This window comes from Nerophis lumbriciformis, linkage group LG10 (assembly GCF_033978685.3).
Source record: "Nerophis lumbriciformis linkage group LG10, RoL_Nlum_v2.1, whole genome shotgun sequence".
Taxonomy (NCBI): domain Eukaryota; kingdom Metazoa; phylum Chordata; class Actinopteri; order Syngnathiformes; family Syngnathidae; genus Nerophis; species Nerophis lumbriciformis.
Genome location: NC_084557.2, coordinates 18,000,596 through 18,017,675, shown reverse-complemented (window position 1 = coordinate 18,017,675; position 17,080 = coordinate 18,000,596). Strand labels below are relative to the sequence as shown.

At 37.8% G+C, this 17,080-nt stretch overlaps 1 protein-coding gene across 4 annotated transcripts in view; it reads right to left on the bottom strand.

Annotated features, from left to right (window-relative positions):
* Positions 1–11,436: 11,436 nt before the first annotated feature.
* Positions 11,437–17,080, bottom strand: part of tspan9a (tetraspanin 9a) — a 636,097-nt gene continuing 630,453 nt past the window's right edge. For all 4 annotated transcript variants that reach the window (XM_061970155.2, XM_061970154.2, XM_061970156.2 and 1 more), the window contains one exon: positions 11,437–14,737. In XM_061970155.2, coding sequence (XP_061826139.1) covers positions 14,666–14,737 — 72 coding nt within the window. In that variant the 3' untranslated portion in view covers positions 11,437–14,665. The remainder of the gene's footprint in view (positions 14,738–17,080) is intronic.

Sequence of the window (17,080 nt, the reverse complement as noted above, 5' to 3'; positions counted from 1 at the left end):
TGCCTTGTGTGATGATTAATGTCACGGACCCACTAACTGTGGAAACTAGATCTCCAATCGGCTAAACAGACTCAATAACTCCTAGGGGACATTTTGGTGAATTTACCAAACTGAAACAATACAAAAAAAAAAATGTCATTGTAAGTTAATAATACTAGAGACACTTGTAAATGTGGGAGCATATTTTCTAATGCTAACCGCGCTAGCTTGATTACATTAAGACAGCACGTACAAATATGCATAAAAACACTCCTACAGACATCACCCATGGGACGGTTTAGTAAGTTAGAATTGTTTTAGTTATATTGTCAAACCTATAAGTGTTTCTTGGAGTGATGATGAAGAATCCTTTTGAGCAGAAACACTATGGATGGTTATACAGATTACACGGTTGAATCAGGAAGTACATTTTCAACCCGCAACACCTGCAGTGAGCAAACTCGTCTGAAAGCACAAACAATTAGACACCCTTTCAATGTCTGTTGAAAACTATTTGTTGAATACTAAACCTTACGGTTGTTAGCGAAGAAAAATCCATAAATTGGCAGCACTGTTTTTCAAGCAGCAGGGTTCAAAGCGTAGGAAAAAAAAGTAGCGCCGTGCAGTACGAAAAATACAGTTTTGATCGATTACTTGATTACTAAAATATTCGATAGTTGCAGGTTGATAGGTTGAAAAATTGTTGCTGTCCGGTTAAAAATGTGGAATGTACAATAGAAAGTGGTTGTTTACATAAACTGTTTAAAAAGACACGCTGTTATTTCTCACTGTTTAGAATTAAATCAGGCTAAAACTCTCCTGTTTTAGGTCAGTTCGAATCACCGTTTGTATTTGCTAAATTATATTCATATAAATATTCTAAATACATTACATGACATATTACCAGAGATTGAGTATTTTAAAGAGTTCATATTACAGTAAGAAATAAAGTCTTGTGTTTTTTTTTTTACACTTCTGGGTTCAACTGTAGCTCCAAATCCTGTGAGTTTCATGGAAACGATTCCCCGTTGTACCAGTAGCTTCAGATATTCCACTTCAAAAGTGAAAGACGAGCCCTTTAGGAGCGTTTCTTGTCCCCACTTGGTTGTGGCCAATCAATAATAAAATGAGGACATCTTTGATTAAGTCAGTCATGTTGTAAAAAAAAAAAAAGCATGATGGAACATAAGCCACTTTTAAAAGACAGAATTTGCGAAAGCCGCTGCTGATCATGCAGGCATATTCTAATTCAATTAAAACAGAATTGAATGCAGATGAGCAAGATGTCACGCAAACAGTATTCCCTTTTGTGGGCTTCACCCAGCAATACGTGACAAATTCCTAACGCAAGTCAGACATAATTGCTTTTCCCGCCTGTAGCTGTGCTAAGACAGAGCAACTTTTATTTTTTTTATTTTTTTTTTTACACATTGTAGACATTGCATTTGACTAATCCCTAAGCAAACACACGCTTAATGATGTACACACAATGGGACACAAAACGACAGTAGGGATGGAAACAACCTGCTATAAAAAAAACAATGTTTAACAGCAGAAGCAGAAGAATATTTTGTTAAAATAGCATTTTTAAGAAACATTAAAAAATACAATCTCCACGACTGTGAGGAGTTGAAAGAATTGTTCAAAACCTTCAAGACTGCGCATCAAAACGAGACACCCAATTTTGTTTCGTTATCATTTTCATGTAAGATAATATCGCGCCTACAATGCTAACTGGCAATTTAATCAAATTACAGTGGAACCTCCATTTGTGAACTTAATGGTTCTTGAACATAGTTCTCCAACTGAAAAGTTTGTATAGTGAAGCAGAGTTTCCCATAAGAAACAAATTCGATTCAATATCGATTCTTGGGGTCACGATATGATTCAAAATTGATTTTTTTTCCCGATTCAGAACGATTCTCTATTCATTCAATACATAGGATTTCAGCAGGATCTACCCCAGTCTGCTGACATGCAAGCAGAGTAGTAGATTTTTGTAAAAACCTTTTATTTTTTATTTTATTTTATTTATTTATTTATTTTTTGTCCTGTCTAGCTTCTCAGGCAAATCATATACTTGATGTAGATGCCAATATCGGCTGTTCGGATTTACTTTACAAAAGAGAAGTGTAGGATACTTCTCTTGTTGCCTTATTTGTATTTGACTTTATTAAATGTATTTATATTATCATTTGGTGCAGCCGGGCCGGAGCAAGAGGGGATGGAAAGAGAAAAAAAGGAAGACAGAGGGGGAAATTGTGGGGACAAGAGGAGGATAAGACAGAGAGACAAAAACAACAACAGCAAACACAACAATAACAACGACAACAACAACAACAACAATAGAGCAACATCAGCAAATACGACATGTACAAATATGATGGTATAAGTGATAGCAAATAAGAAAAGCTTTTATAATTGTAAAGGACAATGCTTTATCAACTGATTGCAATAATGTAAATTTGTTTTAACTATTAAATGAACCAAAAATATGACTTATTTTATCTTTGTGAAAATATTGGACATTGTGTTATCAAGCTTATGAGATGCGATGCAAGTGTAAGCCACTGTGACACTATTGTTCATTTATTTTAATTTTTATAAATGTTTAATGATAATGTCAATGAGGGATTTTTAATCACTGCCATGTTGAAATTGTAACTAATATTGATACTGTTGTTGATAATATTCATTTTTGTTTCACTACTTTTTGGTTGTTATGTGTCGTGTTTGTGTCTCCTCTCAATTGCTCTGTTTATTGCAGTTCTGAGTGTTGCTGGGTCGGGTTTGGTTTTGGAATTGGATTGCATTGTTATGGTATTGCTGTGTATTGTTTTGTTGGATTGATTAATTAAAAAAAAAAAAAATAAAATTACAAAAAAAAAAAAAAAGAGAATCGATTCAAACTAACCAAACCTAACTCCCCCCCACACCCCAACACCCCGAATTGTAAATAATGTAAATAATTCAATGTATACACCCTGATGATTATCTTGTGTGATGACTGTATTATGATGATAGTATATATGATAGTATATATCTGTATCATGAATCAATTTAAGTGGACCCTGACTTAGACAAGTTGAAAAACGTATTCAGGTGTTACCATTTAGTGGTCAATTGTACGGAATATGTACTTCACTGTGCAACCTACTAATAAAAGTCTCAATCAATCAATCTGAAACGTGAGAATTCCGATTCGAATTCGAATCGATTTTTTCCCACACCCCTAATATATATATATATATATATATATATATATATATATATATATATATATATATATATATATATATATAGTCAAGGTTTCTGTGGTTTATCCGTTACACAGTGCTCAATACCGGGGTGGAGCGGAATATACGTTAGGTCATCCCTACAAGCCTGTTTCGCAGGCAAACCTGCGAAACAGGCTTGTAAGGATGATATAGCCTCTGTGTTTTTTCCTGACCTAACGTGTATATATATATATATATATATATATATATATATATATATATATATATATATATATATATATATATATATATATATATTGTCAGTTTCGGAGTGATAAATGAGCAGTGGCTTCACGTTTTTACCGCTAGCGTAAGCACAAACTAGCAGAAGGAGAAGGTGCCTTCGCCTTCATTGTAATAAAGGTCCGCTGTAGCACTAATTAAACAAATAAAATAAAATCACAACAAAGGCCCCTTCGCTGATAAAATCCTTGAACTCAAGGTGCCGCAAGTTCTTTTTTCCCATGTTATCTACATCATCGTTGGCTTTGTAAGGTCATGTTAGCTCTAAACTAAACAAAATTAATGCTAATCTACCTTTTTGTTCTGTCTTTTTTCCACAAATAGGAATCAATTAGAGAACCGTTAAAGAACCGAATCGTTAAGCAGAATCAAAAGTGGAATCAGAACCGGAAAAACCTTACCAATTCCCACATAGGAGGGCAGTTTCTCCGGGCCAGGAGTCAAGGAAACAGTCCTTTGAGGGCAAGCTAGAGTGGTCATTGATTCTGCACTGTTACAAGATTTACTAAGACTCTATCCTTCCCGACTCGCCTGGCACAACATTTTAAGAAAGTAGGAAGACCTGAAAGACAACAACAGAGGTTATTGTAAATAAGGTAGGTAGACACGACTGCACGTGTGTAGCCGAGGGCCTTCTTATTTCATTATTGAACCAGTATGTCTCACATACATAGTAATACTTTTATTTAGTTCTTTGCAGTCAGGCAGAATCTTTTATTGTGAAGCGCCTGACAAATGTAATGTGTGATGTGACGGTGAGAGAAAAAGGTGGATATAAATAATTGTATCAGAAAATTACTCACTTAAGGAGTTCTTTTCCTCTCTTATTTCATTCTTTTATTTAATCTTTTTATTTGTGTATTTGTTATAGCCTTTATGTGTTCTGTGTACAGTGTGAATGACTTAATCAATGTATATTTTAGGTATACGATCTGACTTACATTATAAAACTGGACTTACATTACTGTCTAGGAACGGAACTCCTTTATTACATATTGCACAATAACAAGGTACCCTTTAGGACCAGTTTAATCTAAAACATAATTTTACAGACGATATATAGGTGAGAGGTCCATCTCTACTTTAGATTGTAGGTCCTTGGCCTGGAAAGCGTTTAAGGGGAACTGCACTTTTTTGGAATTTTGCCTATGTCAGACAAGAACACATGTTTTTCTTTTTTTTTATGCATTCTAACTAGTAAATAAATGCTAACAAATGTCAGCTAACAATGGAGGTAGTGGAAGTCATTCATCATTGCGTGTGTTGTGTGTATTTTGCACATAAAGCTCTCTAAAAACATCCAAAACCGGCCAATAATACTCACTTTACATTTTGTGACCTAACCATTAACCAAGAATTTGCGATATTGTTATTATAAGCACTAACTTTAAGGCACTATTTTTAGTGGCGCATTGATCAAAAAGAGGTAACTACTGACATATTGAGCTGGTGAGCTGTTGCATCGCCTCTGAGTTGGTGAAAGTTAATTCCAGGATATAAATCATGGCTCTCACTTGTTTAGTAGAAGATTGCGGCCTTAAACCGAGAAGGTAGTCAACTTTGAGATTCAACTTGGACCCAGAGATGGCAAGAAAAACACGAAAAGTTGTACCTTTTTTCTGTGTGAGGATCTTGATTAATTCTTCATCTAACCAGGAAGATATGAACAGACGTCGTACAGTACGTGATTGTTTTTATTATGTTTGTAGTTTGTATATCTTGTTCAGCACTGGGTATTACTACTGCATGATGCTTCGTGTTTATCATCACTCGACTTCTCAAACTCATCCTCTGTATGTTCAGGCTCAAAAATTTTATTTTTACCAAAGAAATGGTTGTTTGCTCCAATGAAGTCTGCCACGATCAGTGGTAGTGTTGTTGTATTAGAAGGAAATAGCGAACGTTGTGATACGTCTGTGAAATTAATGCGCCTCTGCATGCTTACGTAAATATTACATGTTATTATGAATAAACATGTTACCACATTACATTATACATACAGCCTTAATATAAAACCTTGATGCATTTTTTGAGCACTTTATGGGTGAAATAGATATAATGACTCCCATTACTTCCTAGCTGACTTTTCCTTGCATTTTTTTATGCTTTAGAATGCATAAAACAAATTAAAAACCTGTGTGCTTGTCTCACATAAGGATTGTGAATGATAGAAATAATTCCCAAAAGTGCAGTTCTTCTTTAAAAATACTCAATACATCATACCTGAACATATTTTTCCTCTCTCTAGCAAGTCGTGTTCGACGGTGAGTGCAAATTGCTTAGACTATTTGGAAAGTCTGCAGCATTGCTCCAAAATATCACATACCTGCACCTCTTAGTTTCACATTCAAAACTCCATTGATGATGATCTGATCTTCTTTTGAGACAAGTCTCCTTTTGTATTCGCTTTTATTTGAACAGATTCAACATTCTCCATTTGTTCGTACCTTATAATGTAGCCCTATACTTCCACACACACACACACGCGCGCGCGCGCGCACACACACACACACACACACACACACACACACACACACACACACACACACACACACACACACACACACACACACACACACACACACACACACACACACACACACACACACTTGTATTTGTTACCTTCTTGAGAGCTCCGGAAAAAAAAGGCTACCTCTATAGGACCACCCTTTCTAGATATATAAAGATTTGTATTTACAACATTAATAATATATAAATACTATACAAATATAAAAAAGGTAAGCTTTTAGTTTTTTTTAATTTATTTTGGTTGTAACTGCTTTTTAATCTTCATTATATACTTCAAGTTACTACAGTATGTCTCTCAATATATATTTGTTTTATAAATTTGGGCCAAAGGGGGCGCATTTCAATTTCTTACACACACTTGTTATTTCATATATTGACCAGAAAGGGGGCACTTTTAAAACAGCCACACGGTCAATTTGAAAAATCCCTCCTTTTTGGGACCACCCTAATTTTGATAGATTTCACCACCAGGGGTGCAAATGAGATCTCTATTTTTTATTTTTTTTGTAATGTGCTTGAGGCCGATTACAAACGAGTCACGGACCACAGATGGCCCCTGTGCCACACTTTGGCCAACCCAGCTGTAGAAGCTAACTGTTAATGGCCACTATAGTCTTAGTACCGTAGTGTATTTGTTCATCCTATGGTCACAAATGGAACGCGGGTTGTCTTACGTCAGCACCGGATGTCGTAAAATCAGCTGTTCACCTGGCGGATTTTTTCGGGGATGAATAGGCAAATCCTTCTTTAGCTGCCGTCTTGTTTTATCATATATTGCTGCCTTTGCACCTGTCAATGTTTACTTTTAGTTTAAATCCTGACTTTGGAGCAATGTTCACGGACTCCAGTGTTTGGCTCTCTATTAGATGCAATGGTTTTCCGTATTGGGACAATGAGTTCGGTGCTAACTTGTTCATATGGAAGGTACTTTTCCTTGTTGACACACACGCACACACCTAGACTCAATCCACACAAGGTGGACTACTTTTTGTTGTCTTATTTTTTTATATTCTATGTTTAATTTTGTTTGTTAATTTACTGCTTTAGGTGAGAACCTTGCATAAGCCCTTTTGGGGTTTCTTTTCTCACATGAAATGATTTCTTATTACGTATTTGTCTATACTCATTTCTTGTCTTTATGTAGTTTAACAATTTTACCTTTTGTACTGTTCATATTGTGCGAATAAAAAAAAAAAAGATTTGTCCCAAAATGTAATCAGCTCTTGATCTCGTCATCATGCTCAGTAATTGTTTTCCAGGTAATGTGAGTCTACAAAAAGTACTATTATTGTGGTAACAGAAGGGCAACAATTGTATGGAATATGTGCTTAATCAAGTATTTTACCAGCAATTATTTTTAATAATGTCCTCTTTTAACAATCTGCTGCATTATAAAACTGTTGTCAAGGACAACTTAAAAAAACTAACTCATTAGCAAATGTTGAAATATGCTTAGATAAACTGGGTAAATAGGATATGAAAAAACATCTTAAAGTAAAAAAAAAAAAAAAAAAAAAAAAAAAGAAGTCCAATTGATATTTTTGTTATTCTTGGAGTTGAAAAAAGCAGCAAAACCTTACAAATTTGTTGACTGAAGATGTCTCATTAGTGAGTTTTTTTTTTTTTTTTAGTCTTAAGTCTCTTTGGGAACCAAAAATCACAAAATGAGCAAATTAAAAGTTTTGGGGCAAGATCACCACACATTTTCATAAATAGCAAGGGACTGCTTACTTTTTTTTACCTTGGCTTGATGTGAGAAACATTATTATGGAAGCAAGCCTTTTTTTTTAAAGCAATAAACTAGCCCAGGGGTCTCTGACCTTCCTCACTATGAGAGTAACTGGCAAAGAGAAAGGAGAGGTGAGAATGAGATATTTGAGTTGTATTTAAATAACAGGCAACATTTACATTGTGCCAGACTCAAACAGCGCGGTCATTGTCTTTAAATATTATTTGACCTTTTGTTGAATTACCCAAAATGAGGTGAGGTTGAAGACCCCTGAACTAGACCTTTAAACACATCCTTCCCTCATTTCCATCACGTTCCCTGCAATTGATGATTAGGCAATAAAGGGCCTGATCTACTAAATGTTTGCGTGTAATAAAACTCAAGAGTGTCTGTCTTTTGCAAAAAATATGCTGATTATAAGAACACTTACAATACAGGGAGAAGATGCAAACAAACTGTTATCATGTACCGCTCCCAAGGTAACTTATCAAGACTGTAACTGTTCTGCGGCCACTGTTGTGTGTCTATATTTAGCGCGTCTGGAATGTTGGCGCAAACTGGCACAGTTATGCATGAATGCTTTGAGAAGGGAGGTGGTCACGCTGTAAAGACAGACGATGGAGCGTCAACATATTTGAACTCTCTTTAGCTTTATTCAGCAATATCATTTTCTAATTTTATAGCTGCTAGATGACTTAAGGGGCTTAATTGAACACATTTAATCGATGCAATTTGGTGTCTACTGGTGTTCGTTTTTCATATAGGACATTGTGGAGGGGGCGTGGTCCACGCGTCACCTGCGGGCAGGGCACGTGCGGGAGCCGGCTGCGAAGCGAATGCCAGGTGAGTGGATATCTCAGCTGGAACGAGTTATCTAATCACCTGTCTCTTTATTAGCAGCGTTGGTGACCGCAGGAAGGGGCTGAAAAAGCCAGAGGGAAGACGGAAGGCGGGAGAGAGAGAAGGAGAAAGACTTTTGGACTTTGAAAAATAAAACATTGTATACTTGGCAACACGCCTGGTCACCGTTTGTCGGTCCTGAGAAGAACCCTAGGACAGAGACTGTCACAGACATATTGTCATGATCTCATGTGACAGTTATTAATAATTTATTGTATTATTTCCTGTCCAGCGCTCTTAATTTTGTTCCCCTTTCCTCTGGTCTGAGGGTTGGCTCCCTTACCGGTCCCAGGTTGCCAATCAGGATGCTTCTTATGCTAAATTATATATTTTAGATAATTCTGTTTGGTTCGCTCTCCGCTTAACACACATTTGCTCTTTGTGCACCTCCCAGCTGCCCATTTTATTTGTGTTACATGTGTTTTCCCATAGTATAGAGGGCCTATTTATTTGCACCTGCCTGACATCTCTGCATCTTGTGGTCCAGACAAACACCAGAATGTCAACAATCTATTATTAATATATCGCCTATGTAAAAAAAACAATGCAATTTTTTGCACCTGGATCATTCCAGGGCTGTAACTAGGATTTGACAAATACCGAGGTCAAAAAATGCTGGTCGAAGACAAGCCTCGAAAGGCTGAATAAATGGGTATACCAGCACCGTATGAATAATATTACCTTGAGCAACACAACGAACAGACCACTTTAAAAAAATACTATGCTGTAGTTATTGAACGATTTTAACACCATTACAACCTACAGTAAGTATCATCTTGGACATGGATTTGAACCCAAGGTCTTCTGCTTTGTATTTCAAGTACTTGTGGCGAGTGTATAGATTGTATATTGAGAGAGGATGCTCGACTGCGAGGTGACATACAGCGCACACAATGTCCTACACATAGTATATTTGTAGTCAGTCATCTTCTTTTTGTCACTTCAAAAATACCAAGGATATAACCTCTGTGTCCTGGTAGTTACGGCCATGGTCACAACATAGTAGCACCACCCAGAGTGCACCTACAGCGTGCTAAAAATAAGTTGTCTAGATCAGGGTTCTCAAACTGTCTAGTGGTACACCAAAGGTTCAATTAAATATTGCAATGTAACAGTTTTATTTACCTGTTCAAAGTCTGTTTAATGAATACTTAGGCCTACTACGATACTGTATTTGAATGGTCATTATGGTGGTACTTTGTCCGCCCTGAGATCGGTAGGTTATGAGTTCAAACCCCGGCCGAGTCATACCAAAGACTATAAAAATGGGACCCATTACCTCCCTGCTTGGCACTCAGCATTAAGGGTTGGATTTGGGGGTTAAATCACCAAAAATGAGAGATGTCCGCCGATATAATCGGCCGATAAATGCGTTAAAATGTAATATCGGAAATTATCGGTATCGTTTTTTTTATTATCGGTATCGTTTTTTTTTTTTTTTTTTTTTTTATTAAATCAACATAAAAACACAACATACACTTACAATAAGGGCACCAAACCAAAAAACCTCCCTCCCCCATTCACACTCATTCACACAAAAGGGTTGTTTCTTTCTGTTATTAATATTCTGGTTCCTACATTATATATAAATGATAAATAAATAAATGGGTTGTACTTGTATAGCGCTTTTCTACCTTCAAGGTACTCAAAGCGCTTTGACACTACTTCCACATTTACCCATTCACACACACATTCACACACTGATGGATGGAGCTGCCATGCAAGGCGCTAACCAGCACCCATCAGGAGCAAGGGTGAAGTGTCTTGCTCAGGACACAACGGACATGACGAGGTTGATACTAGGTGGGGATTGAACCAGGGCCCCTCGGGTCGTGCACGGCCACTCTTCCACTGCGCCACGCCGTCCCATATCAATATATATCAATACAGTCTGCAAGGGATACAGTCCGTAAGCACACATAATTGTGCGTGCTGCTGGTCCACTAATAGTACTAACCTTTAACAGTTAATTTTATGAATTTTCATTAATTACTAGTTTCTATGTAACTGTTTTTATATTGTTTTACTTTCTTTTTTATTCAAGAAAATATTTTTAATTTATTTATCTTATTTTATTAATTAAAAAAAAAAAGTACCTTATCTTCACCATACCTGGTTGTCCAAATTAGGCATAATAATGTGTTAATTCCACGACTGCATATATCGGTTGATATCGGTATCGGTAAATAAAGAGTTGGACAATATCGGAATATCGGATATTGGCAAAAAAACATTATCGGACATCCCTACCAACAATTATTCCCGGGCGCGGCCACCACTGCTGCCCACTGCTCCCCTCACCTCCCAGGGGGTGATCAAGGGTGATGGGTCAAATGCAGAGAATAATTTTGCCACACCTAGTGTGTGTGTGACTATCATTGGTACTTTAACTTTAACTTGGAGAGCCAAGTGTTTTCTGAGGTTTGTACTTGGTGAAAAAGGTATTTTTATTTTTATTTATTTTTATTTTTGTCATAAAAAAATACAATCATGTGTGCTTATGGACTGTATCCCTGCAGACTGTATTGATCTATATTGATATATAATATAGGAACCAGAAATATTAATAACAGAAAGAAACAACCTTTTTGTGTGAATGAGTGTGAATGAGTGTAAATGGGGGAGGAAGGTTTTTTGGGTTGGTGCACTAATTGCAAGTGTATCTTGTGTTATTTATGGTGATTTAATAAAAATTTTATTTTTATTTTTTATATATACATTTTTTAAATTTTTTTTATTTTTTTATTTGGTACCAATCGATCCACGGACCAGTGGTCCCCAATCACCGGTCTAGATTACACTTCTATATTGCACTGAAAAGGTTGTACATATTATAGTTGTGTGCTGTATGTTAACATGACAAAACACCACAGGTTGGACCATATGATGCCATATATGTGGAGGGAAATAAGTGTCTCCATGGTGGCAAAATTTAAACTGGGAGGGCTTCAACCACTTTCGCCCTTTTTATCAATTGCAGACATAGTCTTAGTAGGCAACACCCCCAGCAATAGTACACACAATTTAATAGTTTGCACTAGGGTTGTACGGTATACCGGTATTAGTATAGTATCGCGATACTAATGAATCATTTTCGGTACTATACCGTCTCTGAAACGTACCGGTCCCGCACCCCCCGGCGCCCGCGTTGAAGTCACGTCATCACATTGCTGGTTTTACGAGCTGACGAGCATGTTCGGCGGCACACAGTACTTACAAGCAGACACAGTGTGTAGATAGAAAAGAGAGAACGGACACATTTTGGCTTGAAAACTAACAATAAACGTGAAGTTATAACACTGAAACGCCCTCAGGAAGAGATGCTTTAAGACATGGCTATCTAGCTAGCGGCTAACGTCCATCCACCGTCTGCAGTGTATTAGCTACTTCTAAATCACTAATCCTCGTCTCCAAGGCGACAAATAAAGTACGTTTCTTACAAGTATCATTATCACTGCAGGACGAGGAATAGCTAAACATGCACCACTCCACACCCTAGCTCACCGGCATCAAAATGTAAACAAACGCCATTGGTGGATCTGTAATGATATCAAGTACAGGCACGTATCTAGACGATATTACTATGATTACGTCGATATTTTTTGGCATCACAACATCTTCTTTCCATCCATCCATTTTCTATTATGTTTATAAACTCAGGAAATACGTCCCTGGACACATGAGGACTTTGATTATGACCAATGTATGATCCTGTAACTACTTGGTATCGGATTGATACCCAAATTTGTGGAATCATCCAAAACTAATGTAAAGTATCAAACAACAGAAGAATAAGTGATTATTACATTTTAACAGAAACGTAGATAGAAAATGTTAAAAGAGAAAGTAAGCATATATTAACAGTAAATGAACACCTACTCAGTGGCCTAGTGGTTAGAGTGTCCGCCCTGAGATCGGTAGGTTGTGAGTTCAAACCCCGGCCGAGTCATACCAAAGACTATAAAAATGGAACCCATTGCCTCCCTGCTTGGCACTCAGCATCAAGGGTTGGAATTGGGGGTTAAATCACCAAAATGATTCCCGGGCGCAGTCACTGCTGCTGCCCACTGCTCCCCTCACCTCCCAGGGGGAGATCAAGGGTGATGGGTCAAATGCAGAGAATAATTTCGCCACACCTAGTGTGTGTGTGACAATCATTGGTACTTTAACTTTAACTTTAAGTAGATTAATAATTCATTTTCTACCACTTGTCCTTAATAATGTTGACAAAATAATAGAATGATAAATGACACAATATGTTACTGCATATGTCAGCAGACTAATTAGTAACCTTTGTTTGTTTACTTACTAGTATGTTCACTATTTTATTTAAGGACGTAACTGCAATAAGAAACATGTTTAATGTACCATAAGATTTTTTGTTAAAATAAAGCCAATAATGCAGATTTTTGTGGTCCCTTTTATTTAGATAAGTACCGAAAAGTATGGAAATAATTTTAGTACCGGTACCAAAATATTGGTAATGTTACAACACTAGTTTGCACATTTTTTGGATTTTAGTAGATGAGGCCCAACATTGCAAAAAAAACCAAAAAAACGAAACTGAAGCATATTGTTTGTAGAAAGTGTAATGTTCCCCACCCAAGGCCCTTTCCCTTGAAGTCCACACACCAGACACATGGACCAGACCCGAGTATTTTTAGTCTTTAAGGAGGCGGATTGATTCCCGAGCTTCTTGCAGGGAATCCGTGGTAAGCAGATGCGTCCTTTAGGGCACGTTGCCATAGCTTTCTGTCTCAAGCTTTGATCGGCCTACTCTCCCAACTCTCTGTCCGACACACACGTCACGCAAACAGAAGCGGCGGGAAAAGCCAGAGGTGTGTCATGGGTGGCGACATCATCTGGGGACGACGGGACTCGAAATACGGACTCGTTTCGGGGCTGGGGAGATCCGGGTGGAAAGTGCTTGCGAGGAAACACGGAGCGAAAGGTGAGCAGAGACTGATGAGAGGAGAACAAATGTGTGACAGTTGCGGAATATGGAAGAGAAACGCTCTGCCGCCTCCACTAACACAATTTATGATATCAGCAAGAATGCATGTCTGCTCGGTTTCTGCCCCCCAGTGCCCACAATTTTCCATGTTTTTGTGCACTTTTTTTTTTTTTTTAGAAAACCAACCTCTGCAGGGTGGAACAATGCGATAAAACACACACCGCCATTGAGTGTGTGTTCTCCAAGGAGAGGTATTTCATCACCCGTGCTGTTGACAGTCCCGGTGGAGCTTTAATAAACAATCATTTTACACAATTTGCATCGTCTCAATAGGAAAACGCAACAATGTCGGGGTGTGGTAACACATAGCATGTTTTTTTCTTATTTTTTTCCAAATGTGTCAAACTTGTACCACGACTTTTGTGACGTCCTTCCATCCGACTCACTTTACCCAAAATGATAGTCAAAAGAAAAAAAACAATAACGCCATCAATTCCTTACATTCCGCAGGAGCGTCACTCACATACAAAAAAGGTATTTGGAACAAAATAAAGGGTGCTAAAGGGTTTTTTGAATTTAAGTAGAAAACTAGCATGCCATTTTGTTTTTTTTTCATCCATTTACAAGAGGGTGATTTTTAATCGACATAAAAGAAACACAAACACTCCAGAAATGGGAGGAGGGATTTTTATGTCGTCTTCTCCCAGCGGGTGGGAAGTGTTAATAGAAGTCTTTATTGTCTTAGTGTCTGTGAGCGCTTCCTTTTTGTAAACCGTTAATAAAAATCAAGGAGTGACAACCAACGGGGTTCTCTCAAGTGCCAAATGACGCTGCCGTCCTTTTCCCCCTCTTACAGTTGTGTTACTCTTTGGCAAAAATGAGTGTCGAAAGGAGCAGGCCGAGGAATCTGCACACAAATTCTGGGAACAGAGTCAAAGGATGGTTGCAACGCAGTGGTGGTGTTGTTGTTTGGGGAGCACGAAGGGGGTGGCATTTTTTTTTCTTTCAAAAGTTCCATCCCATCAGGAATTGAGGCTCCTCTTCTCTCGAAGCTTAGGCGTCATACTTCTTCCCCGTTCTGTGGATGTGATGGAAGAGTGTCATGGAGAACGCCATGCCCAGGAGCTGTGGAAGAGGACAAGAAGGAGATGGCATTGTTACATAGCGCGTGTACAAAACCCAAAACCAGTGAAGTTGGCACGTTGTGTAAATCGTAAATAAAAATGATTTGCAAATCCTTTTCAACCTATATTCAATTGAATAGACCGCAAAAACAAGACACTTAAAAAAAAAAAGAAGCCATTTATCAACAACACCCAGAAAGATGTACAAAACCCAAAACCAGTGAAGTTGGCACGTTGTGTAAATCGTAAATAAAAACAGAATGCAATGATTTGCAAATCCTTTTCAACCTATATTCAATTGAATAGACTGCAAAGACAATACACTTAAAAAAAAAAAAGAAGCCATTTATCAACAACACCCAGAAAGATGTACAAAACCCAAAACCAGTGAAGTTGGCACGTTGTGTAAATCGTAAATAAAAACAGAATGCAATGATTTGCAAATCCTTTTCAACCTATATTCAATTGAATAGACTGCAAAGACAATACACTTAAAAAAAAAAAAGAAGCCATTTATCAACAACACCCAGAAAGATGGACAAATGCAAAGTGGAAAAGTGTTCTGTGGTCTGACGAGTCCACATTTCACATTGTTTTTAGAAACTGTGGACATCATGTCCTCCGGAACAAAGAGGAAAAGAACCATCCGGATTGTTATAGGCGCAACGTTCAACAGCCAGCATCTGTAATGGTATTGGGGTGTATTACATCACATAGACAAAGATGAGACCTTCTGGAGGAAAGTTCTGTGGTTAGATGAAACAAAAATGTAGCTGTTTGGCCACAATACCCAGCAATATGTTTGGAGGAGAAAAGGTGAGGCCATCAATCTCAAGAACACCATACCTACCGTCAAGCATGGTGGTGGTAGTGTTATGCTCTGGGCCTGTTTTGCTGCCAATGGAACTGGTGCTTTACAGAGAGTAAATGGGACAATGAAAAAGGAAATTACCTCCAAATTATTCAGGACAACCTAAAATCATCAGCCCCTAGGTTGGGTCTTGGGTGCAGTTGGGTGTTCCAACAGGACAATGACCCCAAACACACGTCAAAAGTGGTAAAGGAATGGCTAAATCAGGCTAGAATTAAGGTTTTAGCATGACCTTCCCAAAGTCCTGACTTAAACGTGTGGACAATGCTGAAGAAACAAGTCCATGTCAGAAAACCAACAAATTTAGCTGAACTGCACCAATTTTGTCAAGAAGAGTGGTCAAAAATTCAACCGGAAGCTTGCCAGAAGCTTGTGGATGGCTACCAAAAGTGCCTTATTGCAGTGAAACTTGCCAAGGGACATGTAACCAAATATTAACATTGCTGTATGTATACTTTTGACCCAGCAGATTTGGTCACATTTTCAGTAGACCCATAATAAATTCATAAAAGATCCAAACTTCATGAATGTTTTTTGTGACCAACAAGTTTGTGCTCCTATCACTCTATCACAAAAAAAAACACACAGCCATGACATTATGTTCTTTACAAATGTATGTAAACTTTTGATCACGACTGTACATACAGGTTTTGGAGCAACATATGTTGCCATCCAAGCAACGTTATCATGGACGCCCCTGCTTATTTCAGCAAGACAATGCCAAGCCACGTGTTACAACAGCGTGGCTTCATAGTAAAAGAGTACGGGTACTAGACTGGCCTGCCTGTAGTCCAGACCTGTCTCCCATTGAAAATGTGTGGCACATTATGAAGCCTAAAATACCACAACGGAGCAACTTAAGCTGTACATCAAAAAAGAATGGGAAAGAATTCCACCTGAAAAGCTTCAAAAATTGGTCTCCTCAGTTCCCAAACGTTTACTGAGTGTTGTTAAAAGGAAAGGCCATGTAACAGTGGTAAAAATACTCCTGTGCCAACGTTTTTGCATTCTAAGTTAATGATTCTTTACAAAAAAAAAATCAAGATTCTCAGTTTGAACATTAAGTATCTTGTCTTTGCAGTCTATTCAATAGAATATAAGTTGAAAAGGATTTGCAAATCATTGTATTCGGTTTTTATTTACGATTTACACAACGTGCCAACTTCACTGGTTTTGGGTTTTGTAGATTTAATGAATGTTCTTATGATGATGTTATGTATCCTTTTTCATCCACACTGAATCCTGCTGTGAGGCGCCAGCATATTTTCATTCACTCAACAAGGAACGTGTCCAGTGTGCACAAGAATTATGTCGATGAAGTAAATGGAGGCCTCCCGGCAGGCAGGCCGCTAGCTCTTTGAAGTTGCCATTACCCATGATGCCTGTACATCAAACACAGTCGTCCTAAAATCTTTATCTGCTGAAAGTGCCGACCGCAGGAACATTTCAAGTACTTCTTAGCACACCTCAGTG